This window comes from Lacerta agilis, chromosome 9 (assembly GCF_009819535.1).
Source record: "Lacerta agilis isolate rLacAgi1 chromosome 9, rLacAgi1.pri, whole genome shotgun sequence".
NCBI classification, from domain to species: domain Eukaryota; kingdom Metazoa; phylum Chordata; class Lepidosauria; order Squamata; family Lacertidae; genus Lacerta; species Lacerta agilis.
Genome location: NC_046320.1, coordinates 1,837,776 through 1,859,472, shown reverse-complemented (window position 1 = coordinate 1,859,472; position 21,697 = coordinate 1,837,776). Strand labels below are relative to the sequence as shown.

Genomic DNA, 21,697 nt, shown 5'->3' with positions numbered 1-21,697 from the left:
ACACTGTCCAACCATCTCGTCCTCTTGTCGTACCCTTCTCTTTGTGCCCTCCATCTTTCCCAACATCAGGGTCTTTCCCAAGGAGTCTTCTCTTCTCATTAGGTGGCCAAAGTGTTGGAGCCTCAGCTTCAGGATCTGTCCTTCCAGTGAGCACTCAGGGCTGATTTCCTTAAGAATGGCTAGGTATGATCTTCTTGCAGTCCATGGGACTCTCAAGAGTCTCCTCCAGCACCATAATTCAAAAGCATCAATTCTTCGGCGATCAGCCTTCTTTATGGTCCAGCTCTCACTTCCATACATCACTACTGGGAAAACCATCGCTTTAACTATACGGACCTTTGTCGGCAAGGTGATGTCTCTGCTTTTTAAGATGCTGTCTAGGTTTGTCATTGCTTTCCTCCCAAGAAGCAGGCGTCTTAATTTCGTGACTGCTGTCCCCATCTGCAGTGATCATGGAACCCAAGAAAGTGAAATCTCTCACTGCCTCCATTTCTTCCCCTTCTATTTGCCAGGAGGTGATGGGACCAGTGGCCATGATCTTAGTTTTTTTGATGTTGAGCTTCAGACCATATTTTGCGCTCTCCTCTTTCACCCTCATTAAAAGGTTCTTTAATTCCTCCTCACATTCTGCCATCAAGGTTGTGTCATCAGCATATATGAGGTTGTTGATATTTCTTCAGGCAATCTTAATTCCAGTTTGGGATTCATCCAGTCCAGCCTTTCTCATGATGAATTCTGCGTATAAGTTAAATAAACAGGGAGACAATATACAGCCTTGTCGTACTCCTTTCCCAATTTTGAACCAATCGGTTGTTCCATATCCAGTTCTAACTGTAGCTTCTTGTCCCACATAGAGATTTCTCAGGAGACGGATGAGGTGATCAGGCACTCTCATTTCTTTAAGAACTTGCCATAGTTTGCTGTGGTCGACACAGTCAAATGCTTTTGCGTAGTCAATGAAGCAGAAGTAGATGTTTTCTGGAACTCTCTAGCTTTCCCATAATCCAGCGTATTTTTGCAATTTGGTCTGTTTCCCTCTGCCCCTTTGAAATCTAGCTTGCACTTCTGGGAGTTCTCAGTGCACATGGCTGCTTAAGTCTGCCTTGTAGAATTTTAAGCATAACCTTGCTAGCATGTGAAATTGCGCAATTGTGTGGTAGTTGGAGCATTCTTTGGCATTCGTGGCCCCTTCGCCACGACAAGGCAGTGATCCATGAAGGAGATAATCCCCTTTTAAAGCCATTAATTTGGTACCCATAATGACATTTTGCAATTACAGTGGTACCTCTGGTTACGAACTTAATTCGTTCGGAGGTCCGCTCTTAACCCGAAACCGGTCTTAACCTGAGTCACACTTTCACTAATGGGTCCTCCTGCTGCCACCGGTGCGTGATTTCTGTTCTCATCCTGGGGCAAAGTTCTCAACCAGAGGTACTACTTCCAGGTTAGCGGAGTTTGTAACTAGTAGAGTTTGTAACCTTAGATACCCCTGTACAAACTTCATAGCTCAACTATGGGCTATGTGAAGGACTTCTGTTTGCCTTATCCAAAATCTCTTGCCTGCTACCTGAATGACTCTGGATTCCAATGTCATGTGTGAGGGGCTTTTTCTTAACTAAAATACACCCTCCATACTTTGTAACCTTTTCTCATAACTTTTCCTTCATGGTCTTGGTACTCCTTTGCTAGGCCTACCATTTGGAGATCTACAACAAGAACTGTGCTCAGTATTCTAAGTGGGGCTAAAAATACTAGTTTCACAGAATATGGGCAGCTGTATTAGTCTGCTACAGCAAAATAGACAGAATTTAGGACACCTTAAAAGCCTGGCATGTTTTATAAATCTCCATGTGGAGGTTTTCATGCATCTCATGAAATGAACTCTAGGAAAAGTTAAGAAAATTGGTTAATCTTGGAAGCGGTGGCGAGAAGCCAGGAGAGCTATTGTGGCTCCCTTAAAGTACTGACAAGACTGTGTGGTAGCTATGAATAGTTTCATGCTGGGATCACAACCCAAAATTTTATAAAGACATCATGATATTGGGAGTTTTATTTTCAATTAATAGAATTTGCTAAGAAAAGCCATCCAGCACTATCCCACAAGCTCATCGTCCTTCCCTGCTTATTTTCCCATCAGTTGGTTCCTACTTCCTTGTGAAACCGGAAGTGATATTTTTCTACACATCACACCTTCAAACTGCAGGATCACCCTTCAATATGTATGGACTCGGTACGGACAGAAAAGGGTGAACCAGGCGCAGAACTTCCGTTCTCCAACTGAATCGCTTTTCTCTCTCGTCCAGAGGAAGGGAGGGCAGGAAGGCTGCTTTCCTCTTCATTCATTTCTTGCATTATGTCCCCCCCCTTTTTTCTCCGGGGGGTAGTAGGCGAGGCTAAAAGAGGCCGCGCCCAGCCCAGGTCTCCCAGGTTCCTGGTCCAGCCCCTTCTCCCCGCTGCACAGGCTCTGCCTTTCCGTTGCAAAGTCTCTCCGGCCCCAGAGGCGGAGCAAGAGTGCAGAGCCGCTTAGCCGCCGGAAGTGGCGCTCACACATTCCCTTCTCTATGGTTGAGAGGCTGTCGCAGTTCTGATGACGCATGCCGATGTCGCTTCCGGCTCCCGCTCCACTTCCGCTGGTTGCTCGGCTACCGGCGCGGCCTGGCGTTGCTATGGAGCCCGATCCTAAAGGGTGCTACGTGCTGAGCAACCTCGCGGAGGTGGTGGAGAGGATCCTGAGCTTCCTGCCGACGAAGGCGCTCCTGCGCGCGGCCTGGTGAGGGACTCCGAGGCGGGGCGCCCCTTCTGCGCGAGACCCTCGCCGCTCGCGGTCCTTGGGGGGGGGGCTTGGAGGCGCCGACGGGGCCTCTCGCGGGAGGAGGACGCAAGGGGAGGCGGCCTCTCCCTCCTTGGGAATGTTTCAGCTGAGATTCCTGCACTGCAGGGGGTTGGGCTAGATGACCCTCGGGGTCCCTTCCCCCTGCGGGATCCATCCAGCCCAGCGTCCTCTTCTCGCAGGGGCGGAGCAGATGTCCCTGGTGGGAAACCCTCTGCCTTCCAGTGGCTCCCAGAAAGTGGCGCTCGGAAGCAGCCCTGCCGTTGATAGCCTTCACACCCACGAGTTCATCTAATCCTCTTCTAAAGCAATCCCAGTGCATTAACTTGCTGGTGGTGAGCTCCCTTGGGTTTGCTTTGCTGTAGTGCAGGAGTGTAACCCGGGGAAGGGGGTGGAGAAGCCTCCCCGGTTAGCTTTTCTCTTAGATTTAAAATTACAATTTGTCTCCAACCAAGTTTTATTTGTAGCAGATCCTTTGATCAAAATTTGAAATGAAAGTCCATGGGCCTGCTCCGAGTATGGCCTGCATTGGATACAACTCTCTTTTTATTTTATGTAATTGTTATTTTATGTAACAATTTTATGTAATGGTTGTGTTTGCCATCTAGAGAACTTATGTTGCAGGGAAGTAATATAAATTAATTAATTCATTCATTTTCTAGCTGTGCTAGTCTGCAGTAGCGAAATTATAATTGTTCTTAGTTCCTTTTATTGCCAATTTTAAAAGTATTATATTAATAGTGAAAGCAGAACTTTTCTTGGTAATGCAAGGCATTTTGCAGACTGACCTGAAGGAGTTGAAAGAGCAGATGGTAGCTAGCTGTGTTTGCAAAGCATTTTGAGTATAAAATCACTTGCATCTACTGAGACCTAGACTCCACGATTACAACAGATGACTCTTGAGAGGTGTCCAGTGTACTGTCTAGTCCTGTTATGCTGGATTAGTTTCAGTTAGTAAGGCTCAAGGATGTGGACAAGGTGCTTGGATCGGTCAGAGCACTGTGGACTCTTGGCTGATAAAAACTAGCAGGGAGGATGCAGCTGGCTGAACCAGGGAAGTGGTTTATGCCTCCTTGCAAGAGGAGGTCCCTGCCTACTTGAGGGAGGCAGTGGTGAAACAACTCCTCAAGAAACCATCTCTGGACTCGGAAAATCTAAGTAACTACCGGCCAGTTACTAATCTCTCCTTCTTGAGGAGGTGGTCATGGACCTGATCCAGCCAATCTTGGAGAAAATTGATATTCTAGATCTATTTCAATCAGGGTTTAGGCCCCGTTTTGCCACAGAAATTGCTTTGGTTATCCTGAATGATGACCTCTGTCAGGAGAGGGGAAATGTATCCTTAACCTCTCTTTGACCTCTCAGAGGCTTTCACTACCATCAACCATGGTATCGTTCTGGAGCAGCTGTCCAAGTTAGGGGTGAGTGGCTCTGATTTGCTGTCGTACTTGGATGGTCGTTTCCCCATGGTTTGATTTTATCCCCCGTGCTGTTCAACATCTGCATGAAATGGCTGAGCAGGGTCATCCGGAGTTTGGAGTATGTTGTCTGCAATGTGCTGATGACACAGCTCTACTTCTCCTTTACACCTGGAGGTGTGGCAGTGGTTGTCCTGGACAATTTTTTTAATAATAATAATATTTATTAAGTTTTCCATTTTAACAATCCAATAAAATCCACATTAATAACATTCCAAATCACAAGAGTTAAAATCCTTCAAAACTGGATTCCTCCTCCTCATCTGTATCCCCAAACAGAGCTTCAGGGGCTCACACTTGGCACCCCAAATATCAGAACATCAGCAGGACTGGGGGCCACAAGCCCCTCTCTCCTTCTGCACTTCCTTCCAGCAACTGAGATTCAGCAGCATCGCTGGGGAGACAAGAGTTCAGCCCTCGCAACTGAAGCTGAGCAGAGCCTCTCCTCCTCCCTGCACTGGTCCCAGCCTTGCTTCCTGGGGCAAGGAGTTCCATAGGCTTGACTCTGCACCACAGGAATAAGCGCTTTCTTTTATTTGCCCCCTCCCCTCTTCCAACAGTTAGGCTTTCCTTTTTATTTCTTTGGTGTATTTTATGTCCAATATTTCCATCCCCCTACAACCTCTATCAATAAATGGGACTGATTCCTGAGTCTGAGGGGGTTTATTTTCAGGCCCTTTTCTTCCCTCCCCAAAGACCCCTCCCTTCCCAAACAGCCAAGCGGTGAATGGATCCAAAGGAATATAAGAGTTGCAGAGCTCCTGTGACCTTGCCTCCTCCTGGGCTTTGCAGAGAGGAGGGGGCAAGAGGCTCTGTTCCTTGACTTGGGGGTCCTCCCTGTACCCTCCCCTTCATCCCAGGGACCCCCTCTTCTCCCCAATGGACCCTTTGCAAGATGAGCAGAGACTCACTGGATTCAGGAGGCGCCAGGGATGCAGCACATGCAGAAGAGAGAGACAAAGGCCCCCTCCTCCTTTTGTAGGTGGGCTTGGTATTTCCTGACCTCTAGGAATCCCACTCAATCCTTTTTAACCCGCTTTTCCTTCCCCACCACCTCGCAGAGAGCTGCAAAAGGCACAGGACGGGGAACGGAGAAGACGCTTCTCAGATCCCCTGTGCATTTCCCGGTGGGGTGGGGGGGAGAGGGAAGCGGAGAGAAGCTCTTTCTCTCTGCTTTTCCTTCCCCACCGCCCGCCTCACTTGAGCATAAACCGAGGGCGACTTTTTCAGCCCAAAAAATGGGCTGAAAAAGTCGGTTTATGCTCAAGTATATACGGTAAGCCTATACTTTAGCTAGAAACCCTAATTTCCATCTTCTATTCTTAACAGTCCATTGAAGGTAATTGCAAATTCACAAATCATTTCCACACAGTTAATAATTTGACCAAAATTATAACAATAATAAAATACTCTCCGGTCCCGCTTGCGTACATAAGCAATCCAGCAGTCAGTCCTTCCAGGGAGATTTGCCAAGTAAGATAGCAAATACAAAGTATATCAAAAAGAAATAATGGAGGCTCACCCCCCCCCCTTCCGTTCTGACATACCACTCCCATAGTGATGGTAATCCTCCTTCCACCCAAATCCTTTGGCACCCCAGTGGCTGAAGCAGTTAGCAGTGTAATTTACCTCCCCTCACTCAGAGCATGCCCGTTAATTAAGTCCAAATTTCATCTTTAAAAACAGGTGTTTGTTGCTCATGGCGGCGGCTTTGGAGAGTTGCCAAAGAGACGCACAGTGCTTTCCACCCATTGCCCCCTGCCCCCTCATTCCTTCTGGTTTGGGAGCAGGTGTTGGGCGATCTGCGGGTGAAGCTGCCCCCCCCCCCCAGCCCTGGGGGGATTGGGAGGATGATTACTCCCATCTCATCCTCAAAATCTTCTGTGTGAGACTGCTCCGATGTAATGGGGAGCCGTTCATCATGGCAGCCAAACCGGAAGTAGTTTTCCTGGATTATTGTCTTGGATGTATGAGAGCTGACAAACTGAAGCTCAGTCCAGATAATAGACACTATTAGTTCCCTACACTGGAAGGATGAGAGCTTCCCTGCATGTGCTGGAAATATACTTCCTCTGAAGGATGTGGGGATACTTATGAATGCATTGTTGTTGCTTGAGACTCAGATAGCCTTGGTAGCTTTGGCTGATGGCCCAGCTGCATTTCTATCTGCACAGGGATAGCCTATTGCAGGCATGGCCAAACTTGGCCCTCCAGCTGTTTTGGGACTACAACTCCCACCATCCCTAGCTAACAGGACCAGTGCACAGGGATGATGGGAATTGTAGTCCCAAAACAGCTAGAGGGCCAAGTTTGGCTTTGCCTGGCCTATTGTCTGTTGTCTATGCTCTAGTATCCTGTAGGTTAGTTTACTGAACCTGCGGGGCTGCCTCTGAAGATGGTGCAGAATGCAGTGGCCAGGCTGCTCACTGGGGCAAGATGGTTGGAGCATATTGCACCAATCCTGGCTTGACTGCAGTGGCTGCCAATTAGTTTCCAGGCCCAATTCAAAGTGCTGGTTTTGATCTATAAAGCCTTAATTGGCTCAGGACTGCAATACCTCAAGGACTGCCTCTCCCTATGTGAACCAACCCAGACCCTGCAATCATCATCTGAGACCCTCCTTTGTGTGCCTCCACAAGAGGTCCGGAGGTTGGCAGCACGAAAACGGGCCTTTTCCGTGGTGACTCCCCATTTGTATAATGCTCTCCCCAGGGAGGCTCACCTGACACCTTCGTTACATATCTTTAGGCACCAGGCAAAAACATTCCTCTACATCCAGGCCTTTGACTAAACAATCTATGGCCTTTAAAACTGGGTGAGTGGTTATTTCGTTGTGATACATATATTTGTTTTTTTGTGAACCTCCTGTGATCCTTGAACAAAGAGTCGTATAGAACTTTAATAATGATGATGTAAGTTTATTTGCAATGTAAGTTACTGTCTGCTTTCACTTTGGGAAAGGGAAACATAATTGGCTGAGCTTGGCTTAACTTAGGTATGTTACCATTACTTGTCCCTTGCTTTTATGCTTCCCTCGTCAGGGTAAGTGTTTGATAGGGAATGGAATTAAAAATGGAGTTGTTGCTGTCTTGTATATCTCTTGAGTTCTTGGAAGATGCTCTGTATAGCCCCAGTCCTGGTCCCTCTTGGGGAAGAGAGATGGACAAATGTTGCCCTTGTCCTGGAAACTTTGCTTGCCAATGCATGTCCCTATTCAATGCAGCTGATGCAGGGAGTGGAATCCCAAGCCTCCCAGCAGCAACTCCTCTGAATGCTGCCTTTCAAATGGAGCCTGTGGCTGACATAAGCCCTTCTCTTGTTTTCTAGGCAGTGACAGGTGAAGCTTGATCAAATTCCAAGACAGATGCTCAATTTCTCTCTTAGTGTGACTAGGAGGAAAAGGAATATCAGATTGCCAGTGGAGTTGGTAACTGGGGTTACGTAATATTTTAGCAGTTTTCCATGTGAACTGCATGAAGCCATAAATTCCTGTAAAGGAACCTGTTAAAAAAATTCTGAGATTGAGACAGCTGGGTTTTCAAAGTGGTTCATTTTTAGAAGATGCAAGAAGTGTGTGCTACCACTGAAGGTGCATGATAGACATTTTCAAATAAGGAGTCAGCTGGTCTTGCAGGGCATGTACAGAGCTGGTAGTTGCTGAAAGAGTGAGCTGCAGTGGGGAAGCTCAACCATCAACATTAAAGGTAAAGGTACCCCTGACCGTTAGGTCCAGTCGCAGACGACTCTGGGGTTGCAGCGCTCATCTTGCTCTATAGGCCGAGGGAGCCGGCGTTTGTCCGCAGACAACTTCTGGGTCATGTGGCCAGCATGACTAAGCCGCTTCTGGCGAACCAGAGCAGCGCACGGAAACGCCGTTTACCTTCCCGCTGGAGCGGTATCTATTTATCTACTTGCACTTTGATGTGCTTTTAACTGCTAGGTTGGCAGCAGCTGGGACCGAGCAACGGAAGCTCACCCCGTCACAGGGATTCGAACCGCCGACCTTCTGATCGGCAAGCCCCTAGGCTCTGTGGTTTAGACTACAGCGCCACCCGCATCAACCACCAACATATGGAGTGTTTATTAGCTCCACACCTGCCTTCTAGGGAAAATAATTCTGACCTCACTTATTGGGCTACTGCAAGGGTGACAGTATTATGATGTATATCAGGGGTGTCCAACTGGTCGATCGTGATCTACTGGTAGATCCCCTGGAGGTTTTAGTAGATCACGGTTGATTGCTGGCTCCCTTTCCTCAGCATTGGTAAATCAGAAGTCTGCCCCGCCCCCTCGCCCCAGCCTCCATTGCTGCACGATGTGCAGAACGTAAGATGCTGGCGAGTGGCTGTTCCTCTCCCTCCCAAAAAACCCCAAAAACATGGCTACCCCCCAAAAAAACGGGTGTAGATCACTGCCAGTTTTCAATTCTGTGAGTAGATCGCAGTCTCTTGTGAGTTGGCCACCCCTGATGTATATGAAGCCCTTGAACCCTCCAAATAGCTCTCTTCCTGTCTGTAGTGATGCTGATTCTGGTTTTTTTTAGTGTGTGCCGGTTATGGAGAGAGTGTTCCCGCAGAATCCTGAGAACCCAGCAGAGTGTTGCCTGGGTCTCCGCAGTGGAACCAGGGCCATCAAGCAGTCATGCTCTGGTTCAGGTGTTAGCAGAGGAGCTTGAGGTAAGTGAATGGAACATCTTTGAACAGTTATATACTTGGATCTTTATATATATACTATATATCAGGGGTTGGCAAGCTTATCATACTTGTAACCTATTGCAACTTGCTACTTGGTTGATTGTCAGATTTGGAGAAACTGAGTTCTTAAATGCTTGTCCTGTCCTATAGTATCAGCTGGTCTTTAGGTTTAAGGAGGTGATTAATACTGACATGGGGTTCTCAGCTCAAATTCTGTGCACATATAGCTTAGAGTTAGCTAATTGAACACACTGGGACTTGCTTCTGAGCAACCATGCATTTATCTGTATGTAATATAGTGTTTTCCATGCTATTCAGAAGTAATCCAGCTAAGCTCAGTGGGAGTTGGGATAGGCAAGTGTCTTTAGGATTACAGCCCTAAACTGTAAGGGTTTACAGTGGACCCTTGGTTCTTGAATGCCTTGGTACTGGAATATTTGGCTCCCGAACGCCGAAAACCTGGAAGTACCGGTAAGTGTCGTGGTTTTCGAATGCTTTTTGGAAGCTGACTGTTGGCTTGTTTCTGGGACGCCTGCGCCAATCGAAGCTGCACCTTGGTTTTCAAACATTTTGGAAGTCAAACGGACTTCCAGGACAGATTACGTTTGAGAACCAAGGTTTGAGAAAATAGCTGAAGGCAGCACTGTTTAGGGAAGTTTTAAATCTGTGATATTTTAATGTATTTTAATATTTGTTGGAAGCCGCCCAGAGTGGCTGGTGGGACCCAGCCAGATGGGCGGGGTACAAATAATAAAATTATTATTATTATTATTATTATTATTATTATTATTATTATTACCACTGTATAGTCTTATATGTATGCAATATTTTAATAGAAAAAATATGTTGACCTAGATTACCATATAGAGCGGTAGAACATAAAACAGAGAGAACTTAAAACTGCTTCGTATGCAGACTATATGCAGAACTGCTTCTTGACATTAGGTAGTCACCCTAACAATAATGTTTTAGATATCTGTTGAAAACTTTGACCCTGAGGAATCGTATTTTGTAAAGGATGTGTGTGAATGATGGTGTAAATACATATAGTAACAGACACACTTTTGGACTCTTCTGGACTAGCCCAGCACATTTTGCTGCCTGCGGCAGAGCAGGTAATGGTGCAATGCCCCACCCTCCTCATTTTCAATACATGCAGTACTCAAAGTATGTCACGTTATTTGGCACCTGGGGCATAAGATCCCTCAAGCACCTCACTTCCCCCTCTCCTTTCAGCAGTAAAAAAGCACAATAATAAACTAAAGACTACCTATTTCATGGTACTCCAAATCAGCTGCTTGAGGTAGCCAAGTCACTTCACCTAATGATAGGGCTGGCCCTGGAGCTCTCAAAAAGTAAGATGATTCTTTGTGCTCAAAACCAAGCATGTTTTTATTGGGATGTCTATAACTTTAAAAAGAGACAAAATATAGGTTAGGGGGTTTAAATAGTATCCCCCTATTTCCTGCTATGCTTGTTCTTCCTATGAAAGAGAAGTTCCTGTTCATTCACCTCTCCAGTTTCTGCTTTCTTATACTCAACTTTTACTTTACAGAAGGTTCAGGTGCTGCCCCAGACAGTGTTGTATATAGCAGATGCAGAGACTTTCAGTGAACACGAAGAGTGTCACGGCCACAGGCAGAAGAAAGGTAAGCATCTATGTTGGGTTTCCTTCTGCCTTGAAGAAGCATTGTTCCACATCCTTTCTGATTTTATACATATATACATGGAAGCACTTGTGTGATGGATCTGGTTTTATCCAGTGGATGAAGTACTGTTTTTAAATTCCAGAGGAATTTAAATAGTAAATAGCATTGAATAGCGGTCCACTAGCCTTGGCAGCCAGCCAGAATGTTTGGTCTCCACCAGTGCTGTGGGAAGAGGTAAAGTCTGAGCTCCAAGACCCAGGATCAACAAGTCCTGGCCCTGATCAGTGGAGATGGGGTACAGTTTGACACTGATACAGATCAAGCTGCAGAGAGGCTTGCAAAACAAGACATATTGATGCTTTTCAAGCCTATTGCTGGCCCAGCAGAAAGTGATGCTCCTTGTGCTCTTCTGGCTCAGGAGTAGAGCAGAGAAGCCTCCAAGGTCACAGGAAGGCTTTGAAAATAGCAAGTTATTTCCCTGCTTTCTTCAGTGGCCCACACATTTGTAGAGACATGGTTATACTGGATGGCATGATACCTCCCTGTTTTGGCCACTTATAATTCTGGCCCTATCAGAAGCCTGACCTTAATGTTCACACTCCTAGAAAAAATGTGGGCAGATTCCCAAGTGGTTAAACATACCTGGGGAGTACCCATACTTGCTGAAACAGCTAATGAAAAATATCGTGGAGACCTGGCAGTTTTTCCCCCAGCTGTACTGTTGATTCGATGTGAACTTGTGCAAATTGTTTTTTCTTGTAGCACGAAGAAGAAATAGCAAAGAAACAGCCACTGCCTTAGAAAAACTATTGCCCAGACGATGCCAAGTCCTTGGTCTAGTGACACCTGGAGTTGTAGGTAAGAAACAGCAGTAATGCGTTCAGCTATCTGCACCTTGCCCAATGTTAGCACACTTGCAAACCGCTCCTTCCACTGGCCCAAAATACAACGGTGTTCTGTAGAAGTAAATAAGGGAGAGGCAAATTTCGATCCTTCACTAGGTAAGATAACTGTTTGCACTAGTTGATGGGCCCCATGAGTGTTTGCCACCCCAGGCTGCCTTTATACCAAGCCAGACCATTGGTCCACAGGTTGCCACAGACGGCAACCATTTTGCTCACTTTCAGGTGACATGCAGCCACCGATGTGCAGGTCTTTTTGGACCTGGAAGAAGGTGGAATGGAGCAAGACAGGCTTATGTGTGCTCTGCTGCCGTGCGTAGGGGCCAGGTACACAACCCCCTCACAAATTGGGGGTTGGCTGTACTGTCCTACATTGATTGGCATGAATGTTTCGCAGCCTGGCTGAAATATGTCAGGGAACACGCCTCTTTGTACGCAAAACATCTGTTCTTGCCCAGAGGTGTGACCCCCTTCCCTTCTGCTCATAGGTTTGCCTGGGAAATGAACCTAGGAACTCTCATACACCAAATCATTCCTGGCTGTCTGAAATCCTGTTTAACCAGAGAGTAAGCCTGGGACCTTCTGTCTACTAGTACTACTACAGGTGGCGCTGTGGGTTAAACCACAGAGCCTAGGGCTTGCTGATCAGAAGGTTGGCGGTTCGAATCCCTGTAACGGGGTGAGCTCCCATTGCTCGGTCCCAGCTCCTGCCCACCTAGCAGTTCGATAGAACATCAAAGTGCAAGTAGATAAATAGGTACCGCTCCAGCAGGAAGGTAAACGGTGTTTCTGTGTGCTGCTCTGGTTCGCTGGCCACATGACCCGGAAGCTGTACACCAGCTCCCTCAGCCAGTAACGCGAGATGAGCGCCGCAACCCCAGAGTCGGACACGACTGGACCTTTACCATTACCTTTAAGCCTGGGACCTTCTAGCTACTAGGAATGTGCTCTTAACAACTGTGCTGTGAGCCTCTTGCCTGTGGATTTTAAAGTCACATGTGTGGGTTTTTTAAAACTTCCTGCAGGATGTGGCAGAGATTAGCAATAGTCTTCTTGGTTTGGCTGACAGTGCTTTGGGGTCATACTGCTTTCAAAATGGGACCATTTTAAAAAATATCTTGTGGAGCTTCATGACATGGGGATGGGGAAGCAGCAGCAGACTGATGTTGACATTCACCTGCTTTTGAACTCTCCTCCTTAGTTACTCCAATGGGGTCTCGCAGCAATCGGCCTCTGGAAGTTGAAGATGGTGAAGCTGGCTTTGCAATATTGTTCCCCAAGATTGATGGGGTGAAGATTCAGACCTTCCACTTTTGTAAAGACTTGAAGACCAGGGTCCTTGATGAAAGCCAATTTGCTGAAGCAGGTACGTAATGACTAAAACACTGTAGTAGTAAACTATTAAAGCTTAGCAGCCAAATTTGCAATTTAAGCTAAGTATGGATTCAGGAGAGAACTATGAGGGTGATAAATGTTTTTAAGTGTGCATTGAAAGAGAATATTAGATATAAACCTAAGTGCATATAGTGTGACTGCAACAAAAAGTGTTTGGATGTGTGTGTGCCATGCAAGTATCTTTGGAGAGCTAGAATTGGGGCCATTGCATGCATTATGCAGCCACAGAGACAAGCACCATGAGCAAAAGGTGAATGAACTGACTTTATATTAGACAAAGGAAAGGGAGATTGTGACTGCAATGCATACACTCATCATTTTCAAATATTTAAAAGCCTCTCTGAAATGAGTGAAGGGGCAGGTACTTTCTGTACTGCCAACTGATAGAAGAGGCGACATAATAGTTTTATGCTTGAGGGAGGGGGATTCTGGCAAAACACCAGAGAGAACACTTTTTAAATGTGAAGGTCAGCAGCCAAATTTCCTCCTTCAGAGTTTCTAAAGGAAACAGGCACTTGTCAAGGGTGTTTTAGATATAAAGTATCCAGGATTGGGGAAATAGGCTTGGATTGAATTATGCATTGGATGCTTTCTCAGCGGTCTCATTCAAGGTTATTTTGGTGACCTTCCCTGTGTCCTATGCAAGCCTTAGAAGTGTCTGATTACCCTTATATAAATGTTTTTTAACCAGTTCTCAAGAAGGAGCAATTTTGCATTGTTTCCCGAGCCTCTTTTCCCCATGGTATTTTTCTCATGGGAGTTTTTGAAATATTCTGTGTTGTCCTGATTATCCTGGAAAAGGATATTCTTTAACCCCTCAGGAATAATAGCATGGAAATGTTTTGTTAAAAATGTTCTCCACGGTCCTCATCTTCCCCACCAGCCCCACCAGTAAAAAAAGAAAAAAAAGAGAGAGAATCTTTCCTCCAGTGGACATGCAGTTTAACCTAAAGCATCTAATAGATTTGTTATCCAAGTTGGAGCATCTCCCTTGTGAAGAGTAACAAGTCCAACTTGTTTTTATAGGCCTTTTTAACTTTGGGGAATTTGCCTTCCTCTGGCTACGTAACTTAGATATGCTGGGTGTGTTGTTTACCTGACCTCAAAGGAAGTTGGTTACTTCCTGCACTATGGGGTTGGTGTATTCTGACACGTACAATGCTAGCTACTGGTTAAAATCACCATGTGCAGAGCAAAACAAAACACAACATACAATTAGGGGCTGCACGAAACCTTCAGGATTATATGCTGAAGAGGAGGTCATAAACAGCTAGAGGGCCGTAATGATAACAACAAATCTTTATAGAGCCTCTGCCTTTATGATATGCATTCTGCTGTTTGAGCCTTTAGGGAGAAATAGCCCAGAAAACAAAATGCAGATGCAAGGCTGTCTTGCCTGTTGTTGTTCTTGTCAAAAGACAGCATTACAGAGGTTAATCCTTTCCCCCTTCTCCTTCTGTAATCAGGCCTGAAGAATAACCCTGATCTCAGAGTGGTTCTTTTGTTTGGGTACAACACATGGAAGTCAGGAGGAACCCGATTTCTACACCAAATAGTCAATCGCTTGAATGAAAAAAGCATCGTCTTGGCTGGGGGACATGTGGAGAGCTTTACATCTCTAACTGCTGAGAAGTGGGTATCTTTGGAAGAGTGTGGGATCTCTTTGCCTCAGGTGTCCACTAGAACCTTGTATTGCCTAATGATCTCTTGTGTACCAGATAGTTAATTTAGTTTCCACCCATTTCTGAAAATCTCGGCTTCTGTTTATTTAAAAACAAGTTTCTGACTCTCAAGGTCTGCTGAAGTCTGTGGAGGCTGGAGGTGGTAATGATTGCTTAATAAAAGGCATGATGAATCAGAACAAAGGTCCCACATCCTGTGTATCGCATAGTGGTCAGTCAGATGATATGGGAGACCTGCTGGCAGACATGAAAGCAATATCTCTCTTCTGTTATCTCCCCAGCAACTAGCATTCGGTGGCATGTAGCCACCAAACCTAGAAGTTCCATTATCCCATGTGCTTTGTTTTATCTGTTCTCATTCTACTGTCAATTTCATTGGGAATAAAACTGCTATCTAATTTTTCCACAACTTGCCCTCCCTTAGAACTTTGTGATCTCCCTAACAGCCACATCTGTCCCAAATAATAATTGGTTTGGTATGTAACAGGGCACACTGGATTCATATTTTTTTATTGTCTTGGAAAATAGATTATCTGGGTATTGGATCATGGTTATTGGAGTCAGATCACTACCTTTTGAAGGCACAGAAAACATCACTGGTTCTAACGTTTCAAGGAACTCCTTAGATTCCTGGATCCTCTGTTTAATTAATGGCTGTACTTAACATAGAACTGAAGCAGCTGAGCCTGGAAGAAACGTGGCTAGATTACAGATTTCTCTTTATTTTTGCTAAAACACTGATTGCAGCATTTATTTATAAAAGCTACGTCATGGCCGTTGCAAATGAAAACTTTTTTTTGAGGCTGGTAACTGTATTTGCTTTGATATTTGAAGCTTGGAAGGCACAGCTCTAAACACAGCAGATCATTTTAGCTTCTAGCCCATGCATGATTGTGCTTGGGAGTGTGCGGGATATCACCTGTATGTTGGATTCGGGTTTTTTTGTCTGGTGAAAATGATTCAGCAGAGGGTGCTAAACAATATGTGGTTGTTTGGCTGCTAATGAGAAGTGCATCCTGGACCTAGCTTTCCTTATTGGTTACTAATCAGTCCAGCCTTCCCTGAAGAATGTTGCTGAGCTGAACAGGGGCCACCAGTGCAGGTGCTGTGAGCTTCCTAGGTGAGCTTGCTGTGTTTTTTTAGCTTGCATTTGAACTCTTTTGGCAATCTTAATTTTAAAAGGTTGGTGCATGGCATATCAAGCCATGTAAATCCTCTCCCTTTCCCAATGAATCCATGGCAAATGATAGTGTAGGGATGAATATAAACAGTGATGTGCTACTTCTGTACACAGCCTACATTCCAGTGGTGTTCTAGGTCAAACTTTTTTTTTTGCAGTTGTCAGAATGAAGTGTCCTTCTCAAATCAGTCTATATTATTATATGGTGTTTACTCAGGGTAGAGTACAACTGGAACAGGCGTCATGTCAGGTGAATTATGGTCAAATCACATCTTCGTAGCAAATCAACCAAAGGGACGCAGAACTTTCACCGCTTACCTCTTTCTTACAGTCCATTTGAAGTCTAGTCTGAGGATACAGGACTTTTTAATTCAAGAAATAAGCACCATTCATTGATCTGGGGGAATCTTGCAGGATAGATGATGCCTTAATGTTAATTTGCAGTTAGTACAATAAAGTAATTTACCCTTATTATTTATTTGGGTTGGCAGCCAGTATGTTCGCAGTATTCCTGGCATGCCTCCCACCCAAAATGACATTATATAAATCTGCACAGAACAAAATCTTCATTGGTGTACAGCAAGTATGATGATGATGATGATGATAATCTGTCCATCTGGCTGCGTTTCCCCAGCCACTCTGAGCTGCTCCCAACAGAATATTAAAAACATAAAATGTCAAACATTAAAAACTTCTCTAAACAGGGCTGCCTTCAGAGGTCTTCTAGAAGTCATATAGTTGTTTATCTCCTTGACATCTGATGGGAAGGTGTTCCACAGGGTGGGCGCCACCACCGAGAAGGCCCTCTGCCTGGTTCCCTGTACCCTCACTTCTTGCAGGGAGGGAACCGCCAGAAGGCCCTCAGAGCTGGATCTCAGCATCTGTGATTTCTTTCTCCTTGAAAAATAGTAGCCTTTCAGGAGCAGATATCTTTTGTTTGTCAACATTTTAGCTTGGCTAGCTCCCATTTAGAGCTTGTAGGTCAACATCCTCAAAAAATAAGCTATCTGTTGATCTCGTTGCTAGCAAGTATAGAAGGAAGCCCTACATGGGTTATTAATCTGTCTGAGCTGATTTTAAGGCACCAGTTGCTAGCATGTTGGGAAGGGTACAGATTCCATTTTTCCAACCTTATGGACCGCCTCTCCCAGACCCTGCGATCATCATCAGAGGTCCTTCTTTGTGTGCCACTCCCACAGGAGATCTGAAGGGTGGCATTACAAGAATGGTGGCCATTTCTACGGTGGCTCCTGCTTGTGGGATACTCTCCCAAGGGAGGCTCACCTGGCACCAGGCAAAACCTTTTTTTATATGAGGCCCTTGGCTAATTAAACAAGCCATGGCCTTTTAAACTGGAGGGGGGAGGGGTATTGTTTTTGTTTGTTAAATATTTTTGTGTATTTATATTGTAAATTCCTAGCATTGTCTTCCAAATAGTAAAGTCAAGCACACAAATTATGGATCCCTCAATAACAGACTTAGATTCACAGAGGGGAGGGGGTTATAGATATATTTAGCCAGGAAGGCATTCAGTAAAGAAAAGCTCCAACACTGCTGTGTTATGTATTGTAAGTATTTTTATGTTGTACTACAGTTATATTCCCAATGGAAGCACACATAAACAAATAGAATAACAAAGTCCATAAATTTAGGTCCTGTTGGAAAACAATTTGCCTGTTTGGGAAGTTAAGATTTTCTGGATTCATAAATGTTCACAGCCTTAAAACAAGACTTTGGGGATGTGGGCAGGAACATAGACTTGCCGAGAGAAACAGTGAAGTGCCTAGTATTTATGTATAATAATATTCACATTGTTTTTCTTGTTTTGTATTGTATAGAGTCTTGATGGTGCTGTTCCATTCTGATAACCCCCCTTTGTAATGATGTGTTTTGTTTCTCTTCTCTTTCAGTAACACTCAAGCTGCTGATTCTTGTGGTGTTGTTGGCTTGGCTTTCAGTGGACCCCAGATCCAGAGTGCTACTGTCCTGTTAGATCAGGATGTAATTGATGAGAGGACAGCAGAAGCAGCAGTGCAGCGCCTCAAAGCCACAAACATTCCTGAACACAATAGCCTTGGTTTTATGTTCGCATGTGTTGGCAGGGGATATCAACATTATAAAACCAAACAGAATCTTGAGGCTGATGCTTTTAGGAAGTTCTTTCCTAACATTCCCCTCTTTGGCTTTTTTGGACATGGGGAGATAGGATGTGATCGAATTGTGACCGGGAATTTTATACTCCGAGAGTATAATGACACAAAGGATGACTTGCTCCATGGTTACACCACTGTAATGACTATTATCCACCTGGGTTCAGCCAAAGCAAATCAAGCTTAAACCTTTAGTTGTAAATGTACACCAGAGAAACCATGCTGTTTTAATTCCAGCAATGTAAAAACAAAACAAAATCTGAAACACTGTACACACTTCCAACAGAAGTGGATACTGAAACAATTGTAATCACTGAACCATTGACTTGGGGTGTCTAGGTGACATAATATTAAATTAAATTTGATGAAGAAGAAAGGTTTTTAATTTCAGATTTGTCAGATCTCTGGTAAAGGGTTATAGTCAACTAACTTTTTACTGATAGTAGACCCACTGAAATCTAACTAAATGATGGCTACTAATTTCATTGGATATAATCTGAGTAAATGTAAGTTGAATATAACCCAAAGGATTCATTTATTTTTAAATGCAAATTATTTAGGTCAAAATTAAGTGAACTCATATCTTTAGAAGTAACATAAATAGCATTTCTGCATGCAGTTTATGGACCAGATTTTGACACAACAATCAAGTTAAGCATTAAACAACATTCAGTTATTATTATTTTTAAAAAACAACCCTGTTGCTATGCCTGTTATTACATGGCCTGTCTGTTTTACAGCAACATTATATTACAATTTTCTACTGTGGCAGCAACACTACTTTGCAGAAGGCTGGGCCCTCACATTTGAATAACAGGACAATTCTCGAGCTAGAAAAAGTGGTTAGGAAGGCCCTTCAAACCAATCCACCCATTCTTAGTGGTGTGTTGGAAATGAAACCTTATGCTGCCCTTTGCTTGTTTGCAACACTACCTCTCAAGCTGCTTTTGGCAGGAGGTTAAGCTGTTGTTAGACACATGATCACTTAAATCACTTTGCTGTGTGGCAAATCCTCATGAGTGGATGTGTTTGAAATGTAAGACAATGCTCTTTATATAAAGATACCCACAAAGAGATGGAAATGAATAAATGGGGTTGATAAGGCACTAACTACAGTTTTCCATATCCTTATGGTTGGATTTACAAAACTAATTCCACTTCTTACAGATGACATGCTTCCTTGGAACACTATGAAAGGAATATCTAGGTGTGGGGGACAAGGTGAAGCAAAAACATGAAAGCAAGAGCCAGCAATCTTTACTGGAAGTGTTCAGCCAGTTCTGATTCACTGAACCACTCAGGAGCACCAATGTCACCATAAGATAAACAGCATATTTGGGGAACCCTCTGTGTGGGCTTCCCATCTTTTTCTGACAAAGACCATTTCCCATCAACTATTGGCTATGAAAACTGTTAAAGGCGACCTAAAAATAAAAACAGCAAGTGTTCCTTTCCCCAGGGAAACACTGTATCTTGAAACCACAAAATCCAGAGGGGTACCCATGATGTAGTGCAATTCCATACATGTGTACTTGGAAGTAAGTCCCATTGTGTTCCATGCTGCTCGCTCCCAGGAAAATGTGGCTAGGGTTGCAATCTTGCTCCTTTGCACCCAAAATAGCAAATGAGCTTGTGGTACTCTTAAAGGCTAACAGGGTTATTGTGGCAAAACCTCTTGTAGGTCAGAACCTACTACAATATAGGTTCAAAAATCAGGTGTGAGCTTGGAGACATTTGGATGCTGCATACCACCTGTTACCTTTTGTATTTCACAATCATCCATTTTTTAAAAAAAAATGCATATTATTTCTAACAGTCTGAATTTTACCCTCAAGAGAACTTTGACAGATGAGAGAAGCCACTAAGTATTCGTCAAAGGCCAAAGTAATGGCATCACACTAACTATAGCCTCACTTTACTCTCAACAAAGGACAGTTACAATTTCTCCGACTTGCTATGCAAGAACTATCTGGATTCCAGGGAGGCAAGGTGCTATTGGGGGGGGGGATTTAAATATTGTACAAGATCCCCAACTGGACAGATTAACCTCGCTTATTTAATGACAATCTTTCAAGTGGTCAAGTACCAACCATACCTAAGCCAGGAAAAATCCTGTGTCAGTAGAATCATATAGAACAATAAGCCTTTTAAATCAGGATGCTAAAATCTTTACAGCAATCTTTACTGCAAGGCTCAACACGTTTATTTCTTCCTACATCACCATGGACCAAGCTGGGTTCATACCCCAGAGACAGATCTGTGACCCAATTCACCAGCTACTAAATGTTATCCATCATAGCAAAAGCAAAAAGTTACCACTAGCAGTCATATCATTAGATATGGTAGTTCCTAGAAAGGTTGTTGTCAAAAATGAACATGGGACATTTTATGAATTCTATCATGAGACTATACAAAAACTCATACACTCAGGGTAAATGGCACAGATTATAAAGCTTTCTCTATTGCAAGAGGGGTGCGAGAGGGATGCCCTCTTCACCCCTCTTGTTTGTCCTCTCAATTCTCAATTAGCCTTCTGCATTAGAAACAAGTTGGAGATAAAAGTTGAAATAAAAAAGGAAATGCAGAAAATAAGCCTTTTTGCAGATGATACAGTGGTGCCCCGCTAGACGAAAATAATTCGTTCTGCGAATATTTTCGTCTAGCGAAGCGGCAATGCAAACCGCGGTTTTCTCTAGACGAAAAAAAAAATTTCCGTCTTGTGAGGCAGCCCCATAGACAAATTCGTCTTGCGGGGCAGCCTTCCGCTAGACGAATGCCTTCGTCTAGCGAGTTTTTCGTCTAGCGAGGCATTCGTCTAGCGGGGCACCACTGTATAGTAATAATGCCCTCTAACCCAAAAGCTGCAACACCTGTATTAATGAAAGAACTAGGCAATTATGGTAAAGTGGCCAGATTCACAATCAATGAAATCAGAAATAATGTATATAGGCATTCCTCCACCTGACTGACTAATCATTCTAAACCAGACAGGTTTTAAAACCTACCACAAGGTACTAAAATATTTGGGAGTGCAGATAACTAAAAATTTATCAGCTCTAAATAAAGCAAACTTCACAACAGTATTCCTACAGGTATGATAAAATCTGGAATCTTGAAAACACCTACATTTATCATAAAAAAATAAAAAAAATTCCTTCTAGTAGCAAGGTGCTACTGGAAGGAATTTTTTTAATTTTTTATTTTGTTTTGATAAATGTTTTGACCAACACGGCTACCTACCTGTAACTACATTTATCACGGTCAGGACACATAGCTGTAGTTAAGATGGCTATCCTGCCAAAAATTTTGTTTCTCTTTCATGTGCTGCCAATTATGATTACACCCAACAATTTAAAATTTGGCAGTGCTCAATAAACAAGTTTATTCATAAAGGGAAGAAAGCACGACTAGGCTCCAGAATTATATATGGAAGTGTCCAAAATGGCAGGCTTGGAATCCCACATCTCCAAACTTATTACAGCGCCTTCCAACTAAAGCATTTGATGTCACTGATCCACAGGCAAAAAGGTATACCATGGGTAGATATAGAAATTCAGATCCTGTATATAGAGCGTATTCCTTTCTACCCTCCTCGCTCACTAAAACCCATACTATTGTGAACCCTTTTTTCCACACCACTCTAAATGTATGGAAAGTAACATTTTAAAAGCTGGCTCCCCCAATATCTCCCCTTATCCCTCTTTGCTTTCACCCATCTTTTAAAGAACCAGGGCAAT

The 21,697-nt window shown here is 44.0% G+C and overlaps 1 protein-coding gene across 1 annotated transcript; it reads left to right on the top strand.

Moving 5' to 3' along the window:
- Window positions 1–2,577: 2,577 nt before the first annotated feature.
- FBXO22 (F-box protein 22) lies at window positions 2,578–18,641 on the top strand. The gene is made up of 7 exons (XM_033160133.1): window positions 2,578–2,770; window positions 8,852–8,984; window positions 10,558–10,651; window positions 11,414–11,509; window positions 12,755–12,919; window positions 14,415–14,580; window positions 17,721–18,641. Exons 1-7 carry the CDS (start codon window positions 2,595–2,597, stop codon window positions 18,145–18,147), a joined length of 1,257 nt encoding a protein of 418 aa, XP_033016024.1. The 5' UTR covers window positions 2,578–2,594; the 3' UTR covers window positions 18,148–18,641.
- Window positions 18,642–21,697: the final 3,056 nt, after the last annotated feature.

Excerpts from the sequence above, each read along its gene's own strand:
- FBXO22 (XM_033160133.1), top strand. The coding sequence starts at position 2,595 with ATGCCGATGTCGCTTCCGGCTCCCGCTCCACTTCCGCTGGTTGCTCGG. Across the intron at positions 10,652-11,413 it reads CGGCCACAGGCAGAAGAAAG|CACGAAGAAGAAATAGCAAA; the intron begins GTAAGCATCTAT and ends TTTTTCTTGTAG. Across the intron at positions 11,510-12,754 it reads AGTGACACCTGGAGTTGTAG|TTACTCCAATGGGGTCTCGC; the intron begins GTAAGAAACAGC and ends TCTCCTCCTTAG.